General features: G+C 45.9%; 1 protein-coding gene across 1 annotated transcript in view; it reads left to right on the top strand.

Annotated features, from left to right (window-relative positions):
* The window catches only part of N4bp1 (NEDD4 binding protein 1), a 41941-nt gene extending 24267 nt beyond the window's left edge, over positions 1-17674 (top strand). The window contains exons 3-7 of the mRNA XM_055620983.1: positions 5754-5884; positions 7606-7702; positions 10063-10170; positions 11841-11948; positions 13767-17674. Of these exons, the coding sequence (XP_055476958.1) occupies positions 5754-5884; positions 7606-7702; positions 10063-10170; positions 11841-11948; positions 13767-14124 (802 nt within the window). The 3' untranslated portion in view covers positions 14125-17674. The remainder of the gene's footprint in view (positions 1-5753; positions 5885-7605; positions 7703-10062; positions 10171-11840; positions 11949-13766) is intronic.
* The last annotated feature ends 1466 nt before the right edge of the window (positions 17675-19140 follow it).

The following is a 19140-nucleotide window of genomic DNA, read 5'->3' as shown; positions in this document are numbered from 1 at the left end:
AAAAACTGTTGAGCCTGTGTCCCCGTTTCCAAGCAACACTGCCTGTTATCATCTCACTTTGGTTTTTGGCAGCTCTGGTAGGGGAAACCCAGCAAATGCCCCACAGCTTTAGAGACTTATCTGTGTAAGACTAACAGAGCCGTTCAGGTACCTGTAGTCCAAGACTGGCTCCAGTTCCTCATTGTTAGAAGTTCTTGTGATACGTGACTACACAGAGTTCAAGTCATGGTTTTGAGGAATGTTAATTCTTTTGCAAAAGCCTTTCTGTGTGTGGAAATATTATCCAAATTGGGATTCATACAATGAACACAGATAAACCAAGGCTCAGCACGGTGGTGGTGCTTGTGTGCACGCGCTGCAAGTGTGCTCATGAGTGTGTGTATGTGTGTGTGTGCGCATATGGAGACCAGAGGGTAATATTGGCATCATCCTCTGTTGCTTTCCACCTAGCTTTGTGTGCTGCGAGTCAGGTCTTAAACTGAACCCGGAGCTCATAACCTGGGCTGCATTAGCTGGGCTCCTCCTGCCTCTGCTTCTTCAGTGCCAGGATGATAAGCATGGGCTACCATCTTCACTTTTTACAGGGGTACTGGGGATCTAAACTCAAGGCCTCATACTTGTTCAGCATGGACTTTACCAACTCTCCTGGGGTAGTAAATAGCATCTTTCACAGCAGATGCTATTATTAGACTGTACTAATAATAATAATTCCTAGATAATTATAATAATAATATTATTAGACTGTACTAATAATACACTGTGCTGTTTGACCATGGCAGGATGTGTTATATATCTAATCCCTTCACTTTGCCTATACTGTACCTCCCCAGACAGTGTGACACCCCAAAAATACTACCACATATTTCCCAACACTCTTGGATCTAGTGCTGTTGTTTTTGAAAAACAGTAATTATCACTTGATGTGAACATGCAAGCTCTCATTAGTATATGTTTTTAAATTTGATTGACATATTGATTGTGTGTATATGTATGTCATAGGGAGTAACAGTTGTGAACAACTGGATGTGGGTACTAGGAACTGAACATTATTTTTACTTATATATATATATGAGTAGGGGCACAGGAAGGCTGTGCACATGCAAGCTGGTGCCTGCAGAGGTCGGAAGAGGGTGTTGGATCCTCTGGAGCAGAGGTTATGGTGGCTGTGAACAGCCTGACACAGTGCTGGGAGCTGACCTCCAGCCTCTAAGCGCAGCAAGTGCTTTTAACCACTGGGCCAGCCCTCTAGCCCACTTACTATTTTTGAAAGCTGATTATTTTTAGAGGATTTGACTTTTTTCAAATTTACTTATGTTTGTATTTAAGAGTAACAGGTTTGAAAGGGGTTGTTGCCATTGTGGGGGCACACACCTGTAATCCTAGCCCTGAGGAGGCAGAAGCAGGCAGATCTTTGAGTTTGAGGCCAACCTGGTCTGCAGAGCTAGTTCCAGGATGGCCAAGGCTACACAGAGAAACCCTGTCTTGAAAAAAAGAAAAACAACAATAAGAAGGGATGTTAGCTAGGACATAGTAGATTCACGTGGCAAGTTAGTCTCTGAGTTGGGAATTCCTCAGATCATTGTCCGTGGGCTTCACAGCACTCAAGAGTGCTCCGTGGACTCACCTCAGAAAGACAGCCCTCAAGATGGAGATGGCCGGCTCTTGCACCAGAGCGTCTGTTTCCACAGTGAGTGAAGTCAGTTAGTTAGGTCACCCTGAGCCAGAGCCTCTGGACGTGGTGGGCTTCCAGAAAAATCTGATGAACGGAAGACTAGGGTTTTGTTGTTGTTGTTGTTGTTTGTGTGTTTGTTTGTTTTTAACTAACTTTTTGCCATCATTTATAACTTCAGGACATGATTGCCGTTCTGATCATTGTTTTAACTGAGTCCAAGTATTTTTTTAATTCAAGGTTTTGCCAGTGTAGTGTAAGGATTGAACTTTGGTTCTTAGGTATACTAGGCAATGTTCTGCTTCTGAGCTTCATTCAGCCTGGTACTTTATTATTTCTTTGTAATGCAATCTTCACACTAGTTTTTTTTTTTTTGTTTGTTTGTTTGTTTTTGTTTTTGTTTTTGTTTTGATCAAGAATTGGGTATACCTTACATGATACAAAATGACATGAAAACCTAGACTTGGGGCCATAATGTCTTTTCTCAGCACTTGGACTACCTATGTCTAGTTGAGGTTGGAATATTCAGACCTTATTGTCATTGGACACAGAAGTGCTTCGGAGTGTTCCTCACCGCTTTGACTCAGCTGAGCACCGAGTGGTTGAGAAGGAAACCCTTTAAGAGTAGGGTCTATTGATGTAAAGTGCCCTGAAGCAGCCTGGTTGCACTCTGCCCTGGATTGCTGTTTATTTGATCCGGCATGATATCTGCAGCTCATGTATACTATGACAAATTCCCAAACACCTGCCTTATGCTGCTGATGCTGTATGTTTTTGGTTAATTTTCCCCCTTATCACCATGAATGAGTCAAGTGATGAGTCAGTGGAAATGTTTGCGGTGTCTGGCTCGAAGACATAGTGGCGGCTGAAACCCCAGAATGAGAGCACCTGACTAGTCTGCTTTGGTGATTTTCCGTGTAGATGGGGTTTGCCCATTTGCTTGTCAGAACTGTGCATTCTGTCCACTTTTCTCACAGTTCTTTCTATAGCAGGTTCCACAACCATTTTTATTAAATGGAAGCTAGAAGGAAATCATGCTTTCTTGGTTAACTCTGAAAGGGCTTTCTGCTATTTCCCCACACTGTCCTGTCTGGTTTGATGGCCACTATTGTCACCAGCTCGCCTCTGCTTCAGACATGTTGACTGGCTGCTATAGTGTGAAAATAGCCAGAGAATTTAGCTTGTTTCCAGAGGTGAGGAACAGGAATTCAAATCTCTCTGGAGAGTTGATATACCTACCCTCCCAGGCTCAGAGGTGTTTCCCTGAATGGAGCCAGGAGCCTCAGACTTTGGCCACCAGCGTAGAAGGTATTATATTCTATGCACTGTCAGGGCAGACCACTGGTCTGCACTTCCCTGCCCGCCAGCCTCTCAGTTGCAGGAACCAGAAGCAGCCAGGACTACACACACTTATCCAGCCAGCGTATTAGGCTGAGTTCTTCCTGGACTGCCAACTGTTATGGCAGCAGGGTGGCTCCACTTGGTTGTTTTTGTCCTCCATGGGGCTGAGGGTTAAACTCAGACTACCCCCTCAGCCCTCCACCCATTTTCTTTTTTCTGGAGTTTCTATTTTCTAGATAAATAAATCTTTATATTTGTTTACCCAAACACTGAACCACTGTTTTAAACTCTGGAGACTTTTCAGAGTGAAAAATGTTATGATCTTACTGTAGAGAACACTGAAAATTGGTTCAGCATTAGTGCTTCTAGAAACTGCCTGTCAACCTCTTTAGCCCCACCAAGCTTGTGAGAAACCTGGGGTAGCAGAATTGCTCTGTCTGCATAGGCCCCTTCTTCTTCCCTGACCTGGCAAAATGGTACTTGGTACTCCATTCCCATCCACACTGCTGTTGTGGTTATTGGAAGCATTTAAGGAGAGAACAAGCAGATGCGTGGATGTGGTTTGAATGATACGGAGGCCCTTTTTTAAAGTTTTGGGATCTAAGCAGGCTTTCCTAGGAAGCAGCAGGCTCTTGATTTGGGATCTTCATGTTAGAACTTGAGACTTCATAACTTAATTCCAAACCTGTCTTTGGTATTAACAGTTAGTGTGATCTTATTCTTTAACAATAACAACCCCAGTCAACGCCCTCTTTTTTCCCCAGTGACAAGTGTCACATGGGTACATCCTTAGCATATCAGAGTGAGTTTGCTTGCATTTTGTTTTCTGGAGTAAGATCTGAGAGGGTTGTTTGGTTTTTGTTTGTGTTTGTTTTGTTTTTATGGGTCTCCAGAAAAAAAAAAAAAAAAAAAAAAAAAGAGGGTGTTATTCTCTGGCAAACAGGGAACTTGGGAGCTATTCTTTGCAACCTCTTGGCAACTTAGCTGTTTGTATCCAGCCCTTCCTGCTGTCAAGGGTCAGGGATGCAAATGGGGTTGGCAGCTTACTATGGGATAGTGGAAGGGCTGTGGCCAGGGTAGGGAAGTTTGAGTCTGCACCAGCACACCACTGTCCAGCTGCACACCCCAGGCAGGCTGCTCTTTCTTGCACTCACAGTAGAAGATAGACAAGAGGTGAAAGGACAGGAAGGGCCTTCTCAAGGATTGCATCAGAGGAGCTTGAGCCTTTAGAATGGCTGGAGGGAAGGTACACGGGGGGATGAGAACAAGACCACCCAAGAGCAAGAGTTGGCTGCCACGTGAATTCTGGAAAGTTTGTGTTGGCTTGCTCTCTCTGACCTGTCAGATGGAGGGACCTGGAAGCCAACCCTGGCAGAGAATGGGGAGGGGGGGAAGACTTCTATCCTTCACCTTTATTCAACTGCCTGAAAAAAAAAGGACAGGTTTTTGTTTATTTATTACATTTATTTGTGTGTGTGTGTGGAGAGTGCACACACCCTGGTGCGTGGGTCGCACTTTTACCTGTGGAGCCAGATAGCCAGATGTTTGTTTTGTTTTTTAATGTGTACGTGTGTGTGTGTGTGTGTGTGTGTGTGTGTGTGTGTGCGCGCGCGCGCGTGCGCGCCCTATACATGCCTGGTCAGAAGAGGACTTTCTGATCCTCTGCTACCGGAGTTAGAAATGGTTATGAGCTAAGAATGGATAGTAAGAATTGAATCCATGCCCTTTGCGAGATCAGCTTTAACCGGTGAGCCCTCCCTCTAGCCAGTTTTCGTGTTTTGAAATGTACTGTGAGACTTGGGGAGTGCACTTTTTGTGTCTCAGTAGCCAGAGGTCACCACTGGGCTGAGTGCAGTCCCTTTCTGTTTGAAGAGTAGACTCAGCCATATTTGCCACCTACAGCTGTCTGTGACTGTTGTCACATATGGCAGAGTTGAGTGGTAGACAATGACCACGCGACCTTTACAGATTGACATGTTCTAGTTATGAACTCGGAAGCTTTTCAGTTCCCTGGAAATTGGGTGGTGCACCCACCAACCCATCAGAGGTAGCAGTGACATTGGGCAGGGTCACGTCGTTATTCCTGTCCTCAGGCATTGTCACATCTACTGAGCTATTTTTGCTTGGGTGACATATTCTGTAATAAAACTCATGGGGAATTCTTAGAAGTACACAGGCAGTGAAGCAGTCGTGTAAGCGCCTGGGTGTGATCCCCAACACAGTAAAAAGCAAAACAACAGAAACAACCCCAGGCAGTCACTCGTGATCACATTGGGTAGATGTAGAGGTATACGTGAGTGATGTCAGACCTCAGGAGACTGAAGCATGAAGAGCACAAGTTTGAGTCAGCTTCAGTGGCATACAAAGACCATGTCTTTAAAAAAAAAAAAAAAAAAAAAAAAAAAAAAAGGCAGTGATTAGACAGAACTTAGGAAGAGTAATATTTTTTCCAGTAAAATACACTTCAAAACCCCACGATAATAAACAAGTGTCACATCCAGCTTGCAGTCCTCCACCAAAGCACGGACTCAGTTTGTTAAATACAAGGAAAAGACCCTAAAATACAGGAAGGACTCAATCAGCAGGTCTAACTTGGCTTTTCGTAGTAACAAACTGTACAGCAAATGTGAAAGTAAAAGCATATTTGTATTGCTTTTATTGTGTATGGTTGCTCTTTTCTGTGGTAAATCCTAGACTTTACATATGCTTTAACCTGAAAGAAACTGTCCTTGTTTCTTTCCAGCCATGGCTTGAAAAAGTTCTTCAGTTGCCGTGGAATTGCAATTGCAGTTGAATATTTTTGGAAGCTTGGCAACAGAAACATCACTGTGTTTGTTCCACAGTGGAGAACAAGACGGGATCCTAATGTTACAGGTAAGGCCCGGTGATTTTTCTGTATTTCTGGTTAGATAGTTAATGCTTAAAATTGCAACATAGGGTACTTAGAATAGACTCATGCATGTGAGCAAAACTTGAACAATTCTAACTGAAAACTGTGTGTGGTGGCACACCCCTGTGATGTCGGCACTCAGGAGATGGAGCAGGAAGATGACAAGTTCAGGAAAATCAAAGTCATCCTTGGCTACAGAGTAGGACTTTGAGGCTGGCCTGCAGAAGACCCACCTCTCAATTGAAAAGTGTTATAGTATAGAGAGGAGTGACTAGGGAAGGATGGAAAGCTAGCATAGCTGTTCGAAATGTGTTCCTCCACTTGGTTACGCTTTTGAGTATTTAATATTTTTTAAAATAGTTGTTTGGTACCTTCAGGTATGCCTTTTCAGTAGTCTGATGGCTTACTATGAATCATTTCTGTTTGCCATATAGTACTTTCTGGCTGACCTACAGGCCCCACACAGAAGGTTTGAATTTAATATAAATTGTGAAATATTCCAGAGAAACATAAGGTTGTTTTTGTCTTAGGTCATCATAGAAAAACAGGTGAAGGGAGCAGCCTTACCAGGCCACAGAGGAAGACAATGCAGCTAGTTCTGATGAGACCTAATAGGCTAGGGTCAGATGGAAGGGGAGGAAGACTTCCCCTGTCATTAGACTTGGGTAGGAGCATGGGAGGAGAGGAAGAAAGGAGGGTGGGATTAGGAGGGGATAAGGTGGGGGCTGCAGCTGGGATACAAAGTAAATAAACTGTAATTTATAAAAAAAAAAAAAAAAATGAATTAATTAAAAAAAAAAGAAAAACAGGTGAAAAAACTGTGCCAGGCATAGTACATCAGAGCACCTAGAAAGCACAGAAACAGGAAGTGAAATTTAGACACTAGGGAGGAGGAAGTGCTGAAGCCACTCGATTCTGGAGTATTCCCAGCTTCCTTTATTTGGGAGAAGATATGTTGTTACAGAAGGTCCCCAAGGAGCAAGGCAGAGGCACACATTTTCTAGCTAAGTCTCAGTGCTTGCGCACTCTGTGGCTCTAAGGCAGGGAACCTTCCTTTGGGCAGGTCGGTTGAGGTCACTGGCAGCTGCTTTGGTGAGAAATACAAATTTGGGAATCTTCTGCTTAAGCTCTCAGCTTAGTTCTTGTCTATGACTTACTTTTCCATGGTGGCATTGGCCCTCCATTCTGTCACTGTGCACACCTGTGAACATCAGTCAGCACTCCTGCCGGTCAGTAAGAGTGATGAGGAAAGGAGGTCACAGCCAGAATGAACGGCCTTTCCTGACTGAAGCAAAACAGCTTGTCCCTCCTACTGCCTCTACTTCCAGAGGGCTCTTCCCCTCCTGCTCTCAGCCTTTTGGGGACTCTTGTCATTTCTTTTGTTGTATTCTACTTGTAATATATACCTTTTAAAATGTTCTTGGGAGCAGGATTATTTAATTACGGGCTTATGGTTTAGTCTTAAGAGGCAAATGAGTGACATTTTGTTAGTTTGTTTAAAAACTACACAGTCAGTTCATAACTTGCCTTAGTGTGACTCTTTGATTTCTTTCTTCTTCTTTTTGGTGAGTTAGTAAGATGGAGTAAGTAGGGAAAAGAGGTTTTCTGCAAGCCCCCAAGTGAAATATTTTGGTTTGCATTCATTTATTTACACATCTGGGAAGATAGTCTTTGCTGAATACATATTAACTTCTTCTGTGAACAGAGCAGCACTTCTTAACCCAGCTCCAGGAGCTTGGAATATTATCTTTAACTCCTGCCCGGATGGTCTTTGGAGAGAGAATTGCTTCTCATGATGACAGGTATGAAGGGCTGTTTTTCTTCCCAAGGTGGGAGTGGGGTGGTGAGCCAGCTACCTGCCCACCAAATAAGTGCACCCTCTGAGGGGACCGGCTCGACTCGGCTTCAGACTCATGATCAAGGTCACTTACACACACTGTGTGCTCAGGTTGGGCACAAGAGGAACTTGTGGGAATTTGGTTTATTTCAGTAAAACATGTCTGAGATGAGAAAAGGCAGATATCCATAGTTGTTTTCCTTGAGACAGGGTCTCATCATGCAGCCCTTGCCTAGAACTCACTATGTAGAACATAGATGTAAGTGGATCTCTGTGTTTCAGGCCAGCCAGGGTTACATGGTGGAATCCCCACCCCCTACCCCACCCAAAAAAGGAAAAATTTTGATTCCAAGCTTACCCAATCATATGTAGTTTTTGCAACTCTATTCTGGTGTAATGTCAGTAGTAACAAGTGTGGTGTCTGGGATCCTCAGACTGTTTTTTCCTTCTTCTCTGCACTATTCTGTCCATTTTCCCACTCCTCCAATAAAAACGGTGCTTTATTTGTTTCCTGAGCTGGTAGATGGGTGAATGGGAAAGAGGTGAGTTGGGGCTACAGTGGATATCCATCCACTCTCTGAACAGGCATCTCACCGACAGGAAGTTAGATGGGGTTGATCCAAGGTGCTATCAAAGAACAGTGTGAGAAGAGCTGAGCGAGGGCGGCACATGGTTCAGGAGCAGCCCCAGAAATCTGTCCTGAAAGAGCAGTCGTTGTCAGCCCTGTGACAGGCTTGAGTGCTCAGGTGAAAAGGTAGTTACAGGTGGGCCTAGGAGAAGCCTTCAGGTGCTCTACCACCACAGCTGTCTTCTCACAGCCGAGTGAGTTAGGCCCAGGTGCGGTCATGCAGGTGAAGCTTTGGCTTGGTTCATAGCTCTCTGGGTTTCAGAGAACATGGGTGAGTGCCCTGATGTATAGTATGAGAAGCTTCCCTGTTGACTTTTATTGACATTTGGGCAAACAGGAGCACCATAGAAATTCATGGCCTTTAGAAATAAAACTGAAATGTTCATAAATAAGGAACTTAGCCTACTGTGATGGCTCAAACCCATAATCTCAACATTTGAGAGGTAGAAGCAGAAAGATCAGGAATGCAAAGTCATCACTAGCTGTATAGTGAATTCTAAGCTATCCTGGAATAGCCTGGGGGTTGGAGGGTTGAACAAAAACAAAACTCCCCTCCAAGGTTCCCGAGATCTTGAAAGTATTGAGTTGTTTTAATCCCACTTAAGGGCCACTGCTAAAACTGGGCGCCGTGGCGCACTTCTGTAATCCCAGCACTTGGGGAGGCAGAGGCAGATGAATCTGTGAGCTTGAGGCCAGTCTGGTCTACAAAGCAAGTGCAGGATGGCCAGGACTGCACAGAAAAACCCTGTCTTGGGAGAAGAAAAAAGAGCCACTGCTAAGAAGAGCATCATTTGTACCTTTGACTCCAGTGATCTGCTTCTTTCTTTGTTTCATTGTTCTTATTCAAGAAATAACATTTCCATTATCTCCACAAAGTTTTCTGTTTTATTTTGCTTTTTAAGATAGGTTCTCACTATATAGTCCTTGCCTTCACTCTCCTCAAGTTTTCCCTCCACCCCCCATCCACCTACAAAGATAGCCCTAGCCTTAGCCAATCTGTTCCTTTTTTCTCTCTTCTGTGACTCTAGCTGTTTATTCTCTCCTTTCTACAATAAAAACTTCCTCCTCAGCCACGGAGAAGTCCATCTTCATGGATTCTTTACTGTGCCCTCCCTTACACTTGCCTAGCATGCCAGACCCTTAGTTTGGTCCCAGCACTGCTAAAAATTTTTTTTAAATGTAAAAACTATTTTATTACCATATGTCCTTTCATAACTGAATGAATCTGTGGTCATTCTAATGATGTCTTCTTAAACCAAAGCAGAAAATGGATTTTTTTTTTTTTTTTTTTAATTGCACTGCTGACTCTCAAGTAACTAACATCGAACTAAACTCAGGCAGCTGAAAGCTGATTTCACAGGCTGGTTACCTTTAACTTGCTCGAGCCTTCATGCACTGTTACCACAGTTTATTGCACTTTCCTAAAAAATGCAGAATCGTAGTTAAGGTTTTTTTTTTTTTTTTTTTTTTTTTTTTGTAGAATTAGATAGCATGAATAAGTTGTTTTATAGTCACACTAATAGTCCCAGAGTTACTCACCATTCTGAACATCTTCAGTTTTGCAGGGCCTAACTCTGTGTGTCCAGCCTCAATTAAACTGGCAATTTCTTAAGAAGAGGAAACCCTTTCATTTTCTTAGCACAGCTACCTCATCCATGCTTGCTGTTTGCTCATTTTGAATCCTCTTGTTACCATAGGTTCCTGCTACACTTAGCGGACAAGACTGGGGGTATAATTGTAACAAATGATAACTTCAGAGAGTTTGTGACTGAGTCAGTGTCCTGGAGAGAAATTATTACAAAAAGGTAATGTTGTCTTCTTTGCTTTGGTCAGAAGTTTGTTGTTTGCATTTTATGTGGCTGCTGATTGCAGGATTGGTGGGCCTGGTCAGGGTGGGCCTCATGCCATCTGCGGTGTCAGCTCTGCCATACTGTGACTCAGCAAGGGCTTATGACAAAAACAGTATGCTGAGGGAAGGGAGTGCTTATCTGAGGGGAAGGGGGTGAGTCTTTCTGGTTCTAGTTTCAGTGTCTGGTGTTTTCCATGAGTTAGTGCGCAGATTCTTCTTGCTGATGCTGTGGATGTGTTCAGTTGCTGAACTGCTGAAGAGCAGTGAACACTGGGTTCCACAAGCCCCCAGAAGGTCTGTGCACTTGAGCAGCTGCTTCACACAAGCAGGAGCACTGTGCTGTGATTCCAGGGGTAAGACACACGCCCATCTGAACCTTGAAGGGAATGTGTCAACATTGTTTCTCTTGGGATTTCACAGTTGGCCTGTGTCTGGTAGATATGTCCTTATAGCTTGCTACATCCTAACAGTGTTTTTGGAAAAGCTTGGCTTGGGCTGATAAGAAATGCCAAGCCTGAGGACCTGAGGTCAGTCCTGGGAACCGCTCTGGGTTGCTCACCAACCTCCTGAAGTAGCTCCTGTCTGCACACAAATGCTACAATGTAACTTTAGACTTTTAAAAGACAGAGAAAGCTTGGGTGTGAACTTCTTGGAGGAAGTTAATTACATTTTGACCTCTGTGTTGGTGAAAAGATCTTAGTGATGGGTGGAGGAGAGTCGGTCTCTGACCGGTGGTCACACGGTGGATGAGCTGCTAAACTTCTGGGACACTGGTGTGAGTGAGACACAGGACCGCACATGAGGCTTAAACCGCAGCGAGCCTCACAGCAAGCCACTGCTTTCAGACTTCAGAGAAGCAAACCACAGACATAGGCAGGAGGATTTTCTGTTTTATTTATTCATTTATTTGAGATAGAATTTCACTGTGAAGCTCTGGCCGGCCCGCATCACATGCCTCTGTTTTGGAGTGCTGGGATTAAGAGCATGTACCTTCAAGCCCAGCCACTTTTTTTATTTTGCTTTTTTATTTTTGTAAGGTGCTAGAATCTGGGGCCTCAGTTGTGCCCGGCCAGGCTTTCCTACTGAGCAGGTCCTGGTTTCAACATGTCCGACATGAGTAATGCCTGCTCAACCTTTGGCTTCTCTTCCGAAGATGTTTTCTTTTTAAAAAAGAGTATTTTCAGCCGGGGATGATGGTGCACACTATGATCTTGGGAAGGCAGAGGCAGGTGGATCTTTATGAGTTGGAGGCCAGCTTGTCCACAAGTCTGGTCTAAGACAGCCAAGGCTACACAGAGAAGCCTTGTCTCTCTCTCTCTCTAGTTTTTCTCCCCCCTCAACCCATGAACACATTTGTTTCCAGTTTCACTTAAAAATTAAAATACCTGCTAAGTCGCAACAAGAATGCTTTAATGGTGTTTTTCATCTGGCTTGCATCTTTTTGAGATATGTGAGAAGCTGAGAAATGCTTCTTGCATGACTGTGTCCTTAACGGACATTAAAAGGATTTTACTTGGATGTGGGTTGCTTCCCCTTCGGGTAGTTAATAGTCAGAATGCCCTGTTTCCTACAATAGGGAAGGGTACTGTTGTCAGCACTGTGACCGTCTGTCCTTCTGTGTTGTAGACTGCTTCAGTACACATTCGTGGGGGACATATTTATGGTTCCTGATGACCCGCTGGGAAGAAACGGACCTCGGCTAGAAGAATTTCTTCGAAAGGAAGTCTTTCTTAGGTATTTTTTTTTTATTCCCTTGTATGTCAAAGTTTATTGTTTCAACCACATGTTGTGATTCAGACAAGGTACTGTCCTTGAAAACTGGAAATGGCACTTAATTTTTTAAAAAGCCTTAATTAGACTTAATGATATGTGACTGCTGTGGAAGTGAATCAAGCAATCATTCCAAGGCTGTTCTTCAGTGTGGACTTTTCCAGTTTTCCTCTGCCTACCTGCCTGCCTGCCTCCCTCCCTCTTTCCCTGCCTTAGACTGTTTCTCTATGTTGGCAGGGTGAACTCAAGCACAGATCCTTCTGCCTCTGCCTCCTGAACACTGGGGGTCCAGGCCTGCTCCCCTCCTTATTTTAATCTTAAGAGAGCACAACCATTTCTGAGGGTCTTGGATCAGTCGATGTTCAAGCTGGTGATAACTTGCCAGCCAGTGCTGCATGGTTCATTGTGAGGGATGCCTTTCCATGCACTTTCTGGAGTTCTTTGTTCAGAGTGCGCAGTGCTGACGTGTGCGAATGTCCTGCTCAGAAATCACTGCAAACAGGAAGCAAACAGCTGCAGTGTACCATCACGAATGGAAAAGCCCGCCATGTATTTGTCTGACACTGACTGACAAGTAGGGGCTATTTCTATGTTCAGAATTCTCAGGTGACCTTGTTAGCCACAGCTTCCTCATTGCTAACTAGGCTTTTTCTGTTTTAAAACCCAAATCAGCTTTCTTTCTGTGCTTTCTGTGGCCCTCCTGGCAGATTTCTGCATAGGGTTGGTCTGGGTACCTAAAAGGAGAAGGCATGCTCTCTCCCAGCTTTCAAGGCTGCTAATCTGTCATTTGTGTGGTTGGGGACCATCAGTTTGAACTTGGAGGTACGCCGAGGTGGATTGGTTTTTATACAGGTTATCTTCTCTAATGGAAACCAGCACACTTTCAGCTTCCTGCTCTTAGGATCATTTTTCCCTGAGCCTGAGGATTTTATCACAGCTGAGGCAGTAACTCTCAGGTAGAGCTGTGTGCCCATACCAAGGGTATGGCAGCCTGGTATACTCACCCCTCTCCCCCATGCCTTGCATTGGAAATCCTCATAGCATTTTAGGCCTTAAGGCCTGTGTTTGAGGCTATGTGTGGGCCCTGTGCTGAGCCAAGGCCCAGGTCAAGCTAGAGGTGGATTCTTTGCTACCTGTTCCACTCCTTCAGTAACCTGGTGACAGGATCAGCCCTTCTGGTCATTTTCCCTCCCACCTAGTATTATTTTCAAAGTGCTTGGTGGCCAGTTGCCATCACTCCTTCATGAGGGGATGCCACTAGGGTTAATGGAGCTTTTGCGGGCTGTTGGGTTTCTGAAGTTGACAGCACTATTTCCCGTTCTCAGCTACAGCTAGAATTGATGGGGGTTGTTGAGCAGCACAGATGTACCCTGTATGCACATACGGTACCTTGTGTATGTACATTGAGAACACACGGGCCTAATCCAGACTTCACTGGAGACAAGGAGTCCATGAGCCTGTTGGAGTTGTCTTTTTACCTAGAGGGATGCCTTTCCCCAGTTCTGTTAGCTGACTCTTCCCAGAATAAAATTCTCCAAAAGAGTAGAAACCTTGCAGAACCAACCAGTGTGGCCAGCCCTAAGGCAGCAGACTGAGGAGGGGTTGTCTTTCCAGGGGTGCTCGCTCCCCCGTGGCTCTGGTAATGGTACTGAGTGTCCTAGAGGTCACTCTTTGGGGGCCTTCTGAAATCATAAAGCTGGCATTTAGACCCTCAATGTCAGCCATAGGTTCTTTAAAAGGGTATCTTACTGCCCCTCTCACCATGGCTAACTTCATCCACAGAGACATGCAGCCGCTACTCAATGCTCTGCCAAGTGTGGGCACGTTTGACCCTGGCTTCCGGAGCTCCAGCACCCAGGTAGCCAACACCAGCCACCAGCCTCCACCCCGGATCCAGGGAGCCTCTTCAAGCCCTTGGCTTCCTCAGCAGCCCCACTTTACGCCCCTGGCCACCCTTCCCAGTCTGCAGCAGAACCTTCCCATGCCAGCACAGAGATCTTCTGCAGAGACCAGCGAGCTGAGGGAGGCGCTGCTGAAGATCTTCCCTGACTCTGAGCAGAAACTGAAGATCGACCAAATCCTGGTAGCTCATCCGTACATGAAAGACCTGAACGCCCTCTCTGCCCTTGTACTGGACTGAAGGCTGGGCTGAGAGTCCACTGATGATGGGACCCCCGAGGGAGCTGCCGCCTGTGGGAAGTACCCTAATGTGAAGTCGCCTTCCCAGAGTGAACATTGCTGTGTAGTATAGGAAAAAGGAGGGAGATGTTTTGTGTATACAGAAATCTGGGTTTTCAAAGCCAGCCTTTTTCTATATATAAATTATGCTGCTATTACAGATTTAACATTTTCTGTCAAAGGAAAGTACATTTTCTGCCTGTTCAGAACTGTTTAATAGCAGTTACTCTTGAGTGTATTTACTATTTTATGTTTTTTAAACTATTTTCCTTAAAGCTGAAGAAAAATTGACAAATGAGTATGGTTAGCCTTTCTAAATAAAATTAAAAAAAAAAAAAAAAAAAAAGAGTTGCTTCCTTAAGGAAAGCAAGACCTCTTAAAGTCTATTTTCTTGGTGATCTGTCCTGTCCACTAACATGGTGTGTGCTCCCTTGCCTTCCTCCCTGGAGCTGGCCTGCTCTGCTCTGTGGGCTCCTGTCAGCAGGCCACTGTGAAGAGTGGAGACAGGAGCCACTAGATGGCACTGGGTGCCTAGCTGTCACCAGTGCCAAGACAAAGGCACACTTGGAAGAGCAGGTGGGAAGACTTAAGAGTCCATCTGGCCCCACCTTCTTCCCTCTCCACCGGACAGAGAAGGGAACTGAGGCCCAGCATATTCTCTGACTGGCCTAGCTCCTTAATGCACTCACCAGCCGAGGCCACCATGCTGCCAGCCGGGCACCACAGCTACTGTACCCTCAGTAGGTGAGGTGGGGATTGAAGCACCTGGTGAGGAGACCCTATGTGGAGTTTGTACAGCTTTGCCAAAAAGTTTTCTATTCTCAAGGATGACCCAAGCCAATAAATAGCATTAGTAGTTTCAGAAGGGGTCCCAAAGCCCCTGTATTTCCCTTCTTCTGTCTTTAGAGGTCTCTTAGCAGCTCTTCCTGAGTCTTTCAAAACCAGTTATCTTGGTTTTGTCTCTTCTCAGTGTAGCTTGAATTCTGTGTCTGTGAAACTCTTCCTGGTCATCCTTAGCATCTTGACTCTCACCTAGACCTTCAAAGGGCTTTGTGTTTTTCATTTGTGCTGTCTCTGGGCCCTCGTGGTCAATTTCACTGCCCTGTGGATTGTCTTTCTTCCTGCCCCCCCAAATAGTAACTGAGGACTTGGTGCTGGTTTGTTATCCGTGATGCAGGGACTGTGTAGATCACAGAATGATGCCACCACGCATGTGCCGTGGTTTCGCTTGATCCCTGCATCCCTTAGGAGACAAATACAGAGCCTTCTAGGTGGCCGCACTTGTACCTCAGTCATGTTCTCTCCTGAATGTGTTGATGATGTAACCTGCTGGGGAGCTGTCATCTGTCAGGAGGTAGTTTCAGACTTGCTAGCTGTGCAAGTAGAGAACAAAGACTTTTGGCCAGCTCCCCACTCTTGCCCCTACTTTGGAGCATAGCAGAGGTGCCGAGGTGGAGCTGTCTGTAGGGCCTCCTGGTGCTCCACAGTTGCCTCCGCCTGATGCTGGCAGGGAGGAGCACAGGCTTTTTAAGGCTCTTCAGGCAGCCTGATCTCTGAATTGTGTGAACCTCCAGGTTCTTAGTATTGTTTCTGAGAGATATCTGCCCATTTCCTTTTAGTTCCATATAGGAGGGAAGAAAATGCTGGAGGAAACCGAGAGGCATTAATTACTTTGTAGATTATAATATGAAATATAATTCTAGATTCTTTGTAAAATCTATCACATTTAGGTGTATGTAGCATTTAAAGCCTAGCTATTCAGCCACTGAAGAAAGCTCACAGCTTGCTTCTCTGCCTCATTCCAAGCTCTGTTGCTGCTAGGTGCTTGTAGATGCTTTACCTGCATCCCTCAGTGCCTCCTCAGTGGACCTGGGAGTGTCTCGGAATTCCTCCCTGTGTGGAGCTCCTCTGCCTCCTGTGTGTCCTGACATTTGGGTGAGGTTGTCAGCCCTGCTGAGGCTGACACTTCTGGTCATTGGACAGGGTGTCTGATGGACTTCTAAGGGGGGGTGTGTGTGTGCGTGTGTGTGTGTGTATGCTCATGTGTTGTTGCCATAGCTGTCCTGGTCCAGTGTGGTTGGCAGGCTCAGGTGTATTACTAGGACTTGCTCTGAGACAGGATGGAGTTGTGTTTATATTGCCTTGTGAACATGTAAGGCATGAAAGACTACTCCACCCCTCCTTGCCAGTGCCAAGTAGCTAGTCCTCCCCCTCGTAGGAGCAGCTGCTGTAGACACTGCCCTCTGCACCAGGCTTGCCCAGGCACTGGCCTGCCTTCCACACCTCTGCAGTGCTGCCCCATCCTCAGCATCTGAGCCATCTCAGCTGGGTCCACCTGCACTGTTACTCCCTTGATATCTCCAATCCCTTTAGGTTAACCCGCCATGCATTTTGTTGCTAATGCTTTAACTTTCCACTTTTTCCCTCCCCAGTTTGCAAACCTGGCTTCTGCCCACCACAGGTGAGCAGCCTGGGAAATCACTGGTTGCTGTTTCATTGTTAATGTAGTAGCTATAGACAGCAAGGCCTTTGGCCCTATTTTCTCCGTTTTCCTTCTAGAGGCGCTTCATGCCAATCCTTAATACGGTTTCTCAACCAGGTAGTTCTCAAACGGGGCCACCCGTAGGTCTCACGGTGGAAAGGGCAGCTCATGCTAAAATGCAGGCTCTCCGGCACCACCCTGAGGACATGTGGACTCTAGAGGGAAACCTGGAGGCTTGTCACCCCCACACACCCTGAGTGGCTGCAGTAGGTGGTCTGGAACTGTGCTTGCTTAGGAGTCTCCATTCTCACTCCATCCTCCACAAGGTGACACCAGTCCTGTTACTAGCCCTGTGTGATCTTGGCTCCCAGAACCTCAGCCTGCATCCTGTCACCTCTCACCTAACCCTGAGAGCTCGCTTATATCCTTCTTGGCCTTGGCTTGCTACTGCTCATCACTTGTTCCCACAATCCTCCATGACACTGGTTCCTTAATGGTTCCTCAACACTAAGCCACTTTATAGCTCTTCCCTCTCCCAGACTCCACAGGGCCCCAAGTTCGTCCTCTAGAGGACCATTTTGCATCATGCTCTTCTGATCTTCTACACAGTATCCAGCTCCTACCCTCAGTCTAGTGTCACGGCTATTGCTCCATGGGCATACTTGACTGTCCACTTTCTATCCCTTGCCATGATGTTCAATCTAGCCACCCAGATCTAGGTTCTCCATGGGCCCTGTTCACACTTATTTCTCTAGAAATGCTCTTCTGCCCTACAGCCTGCCTCCTCAGGGCCCAGCCCTGAGCCCTCCTCTGTGCCCTGAACAGAAGCAGCCCTATGCTATTCTTCATGTCTCCCTTCTGGCTCTTTCCGCCCTGGCAGGTGTAGCTGCAGCCAACTGTGTACTGTGTTGCCTCCCTCTAGACTGTGAGCTCCTCGCGGGCAGGGACCATATGGTCAGTCTGTATCTCTTGTGGCACCTAACAGTGCCTTGCACTTGGTAGGTGCTCAATAAATGTCTGTTCAAGTGAATTGGACGATGGTGCTTTCTTGACTTGGGTTTGGCGGAAGGTCCCTTGGAGGACCTTTGGTGACCATGTTTTAGAGATCCACCTCTGTTAGGTTTAGGGGTGGGTTTGCTTGCCTGGTTTGCATGGCCCCTTTTGTAGGGGCTTCTGCACATGCCATCCTGGGCAAAGTTGCTCGGATCTAGAATTCTGACCAGATGAAACCATCCATACCAGATAGTTGGCTTAGGCCACTCCTAACAGGCTTCCTCGGGGATTTTTCCCATCATGGGTAGGGTGCCATGGGCTGATCGATTCACAGCCATTAACACCATTTTCTGCCATAGGGAAGAAATACGAGCAAGAGACTCATGGCCCTGAGTTCTGAGCTCCCTTTGTCAAGGAAACACTTTCTCAGATGTCACCAGGCCCAGGAGTCTCTGAAGTGTCCCCTGGTGCTGAAGCAGTTTCATGTTGGAATTAATTCCTTGAAATCAGGTGTCTACTTTTGAGTGAAGCACCTCCCTGTCCTTAATAAAGCATGCAGATGGGGGGTCCTGAAGGCTTGTGCAAGCAGCACACTGTGTGTCCTCCTCAAGAGTCCCACCCTCCTATCCCTCCCCACTTATACCTTCTCAAGGAAGGGGGCTTCCACTGTCGTATGCAGAGGGATATACCCAGCACTGTTGCTGTGGGAGGAAGCCTGAAGTACATTATTTCATTGGGTTGGTGTTGCAGAGTTTTGCTAAATAGCTTAGTCTGGCCTGGAACTGGTTTTGTAGCACAGGCTGACCCAAACATGATCCTCCTGCCTCAGCCTACCAAGCAGTGGGATTATAGGCCATTTTGCCCAGCAGGTTTTTATGGGGTGTTTGTTTTCACACAGTCTCTCACTCTATAGTCCAGGCTGGCCTTGAGTTCATGGTGATCCTCCTGCCCTAACCTCCTGAATGCTTGGGTTACAGGTGAAAGCCACCATGCTTTTGGGGTTTTAAAAACTAGAAGCAGGAGATGGAGAGATGGCTCAGTGGTTAAGAACACTGACTGCTCTTCCAGAGGCCCTGAGTTCGACTCCCAGCAACCACATGGTGCTTACAGCTATCTGTAAGGGGATCTGATTTTCTCTTCTGGTGTGTGTGAAGACACAGCACTCATATAATTAATGAATAAACAAAAGAACTAAAAGCAGTTCACTTTTCCATTCTCTAGACACATGGTATTGCCAGGGCTGAAGACAGAGCACTCATATAATTAGATAGATAGATAGATAGATAGATAGATAGATAGATAGATAGATAGATAGATAGATGGAGAGATAGAATGTTTCTAGACACACGGTGCTGCCAGGGCCAGGGGTGACTTCTTGGGAAAAGGCTGAGCCAAAGTCCCATAGCTAGTGCCCACTATGTGTCCAGGGGCTGGAACTTCCCCTCCTGCCTTCCTGCTTTGTGGATTTCACTGCAAATCCCAAAACTCTGCTCTGCAGACTGC

This window comes from Psammomys obesus, unplaced genomic scaffold (genome assembly GCF_907164565.1).
Source record: "Psammomys obesus unplaced genomic scaffold, mPsaObe1.curated_primary_1811, whole genome shotgun sequence".
In the NCBI taxonomy this organism is placed as follows: domain Eukaryota; kingdom Metazoa; phylum Chordata; class Mammalia; order Rodentia; family Muridae; genus Psammomys; species Psammomys obesus.
Note: the sequence above shows the minus strand (reverse complement) of the source record. Positions and strands in the feature narration are given on the sequence as shown.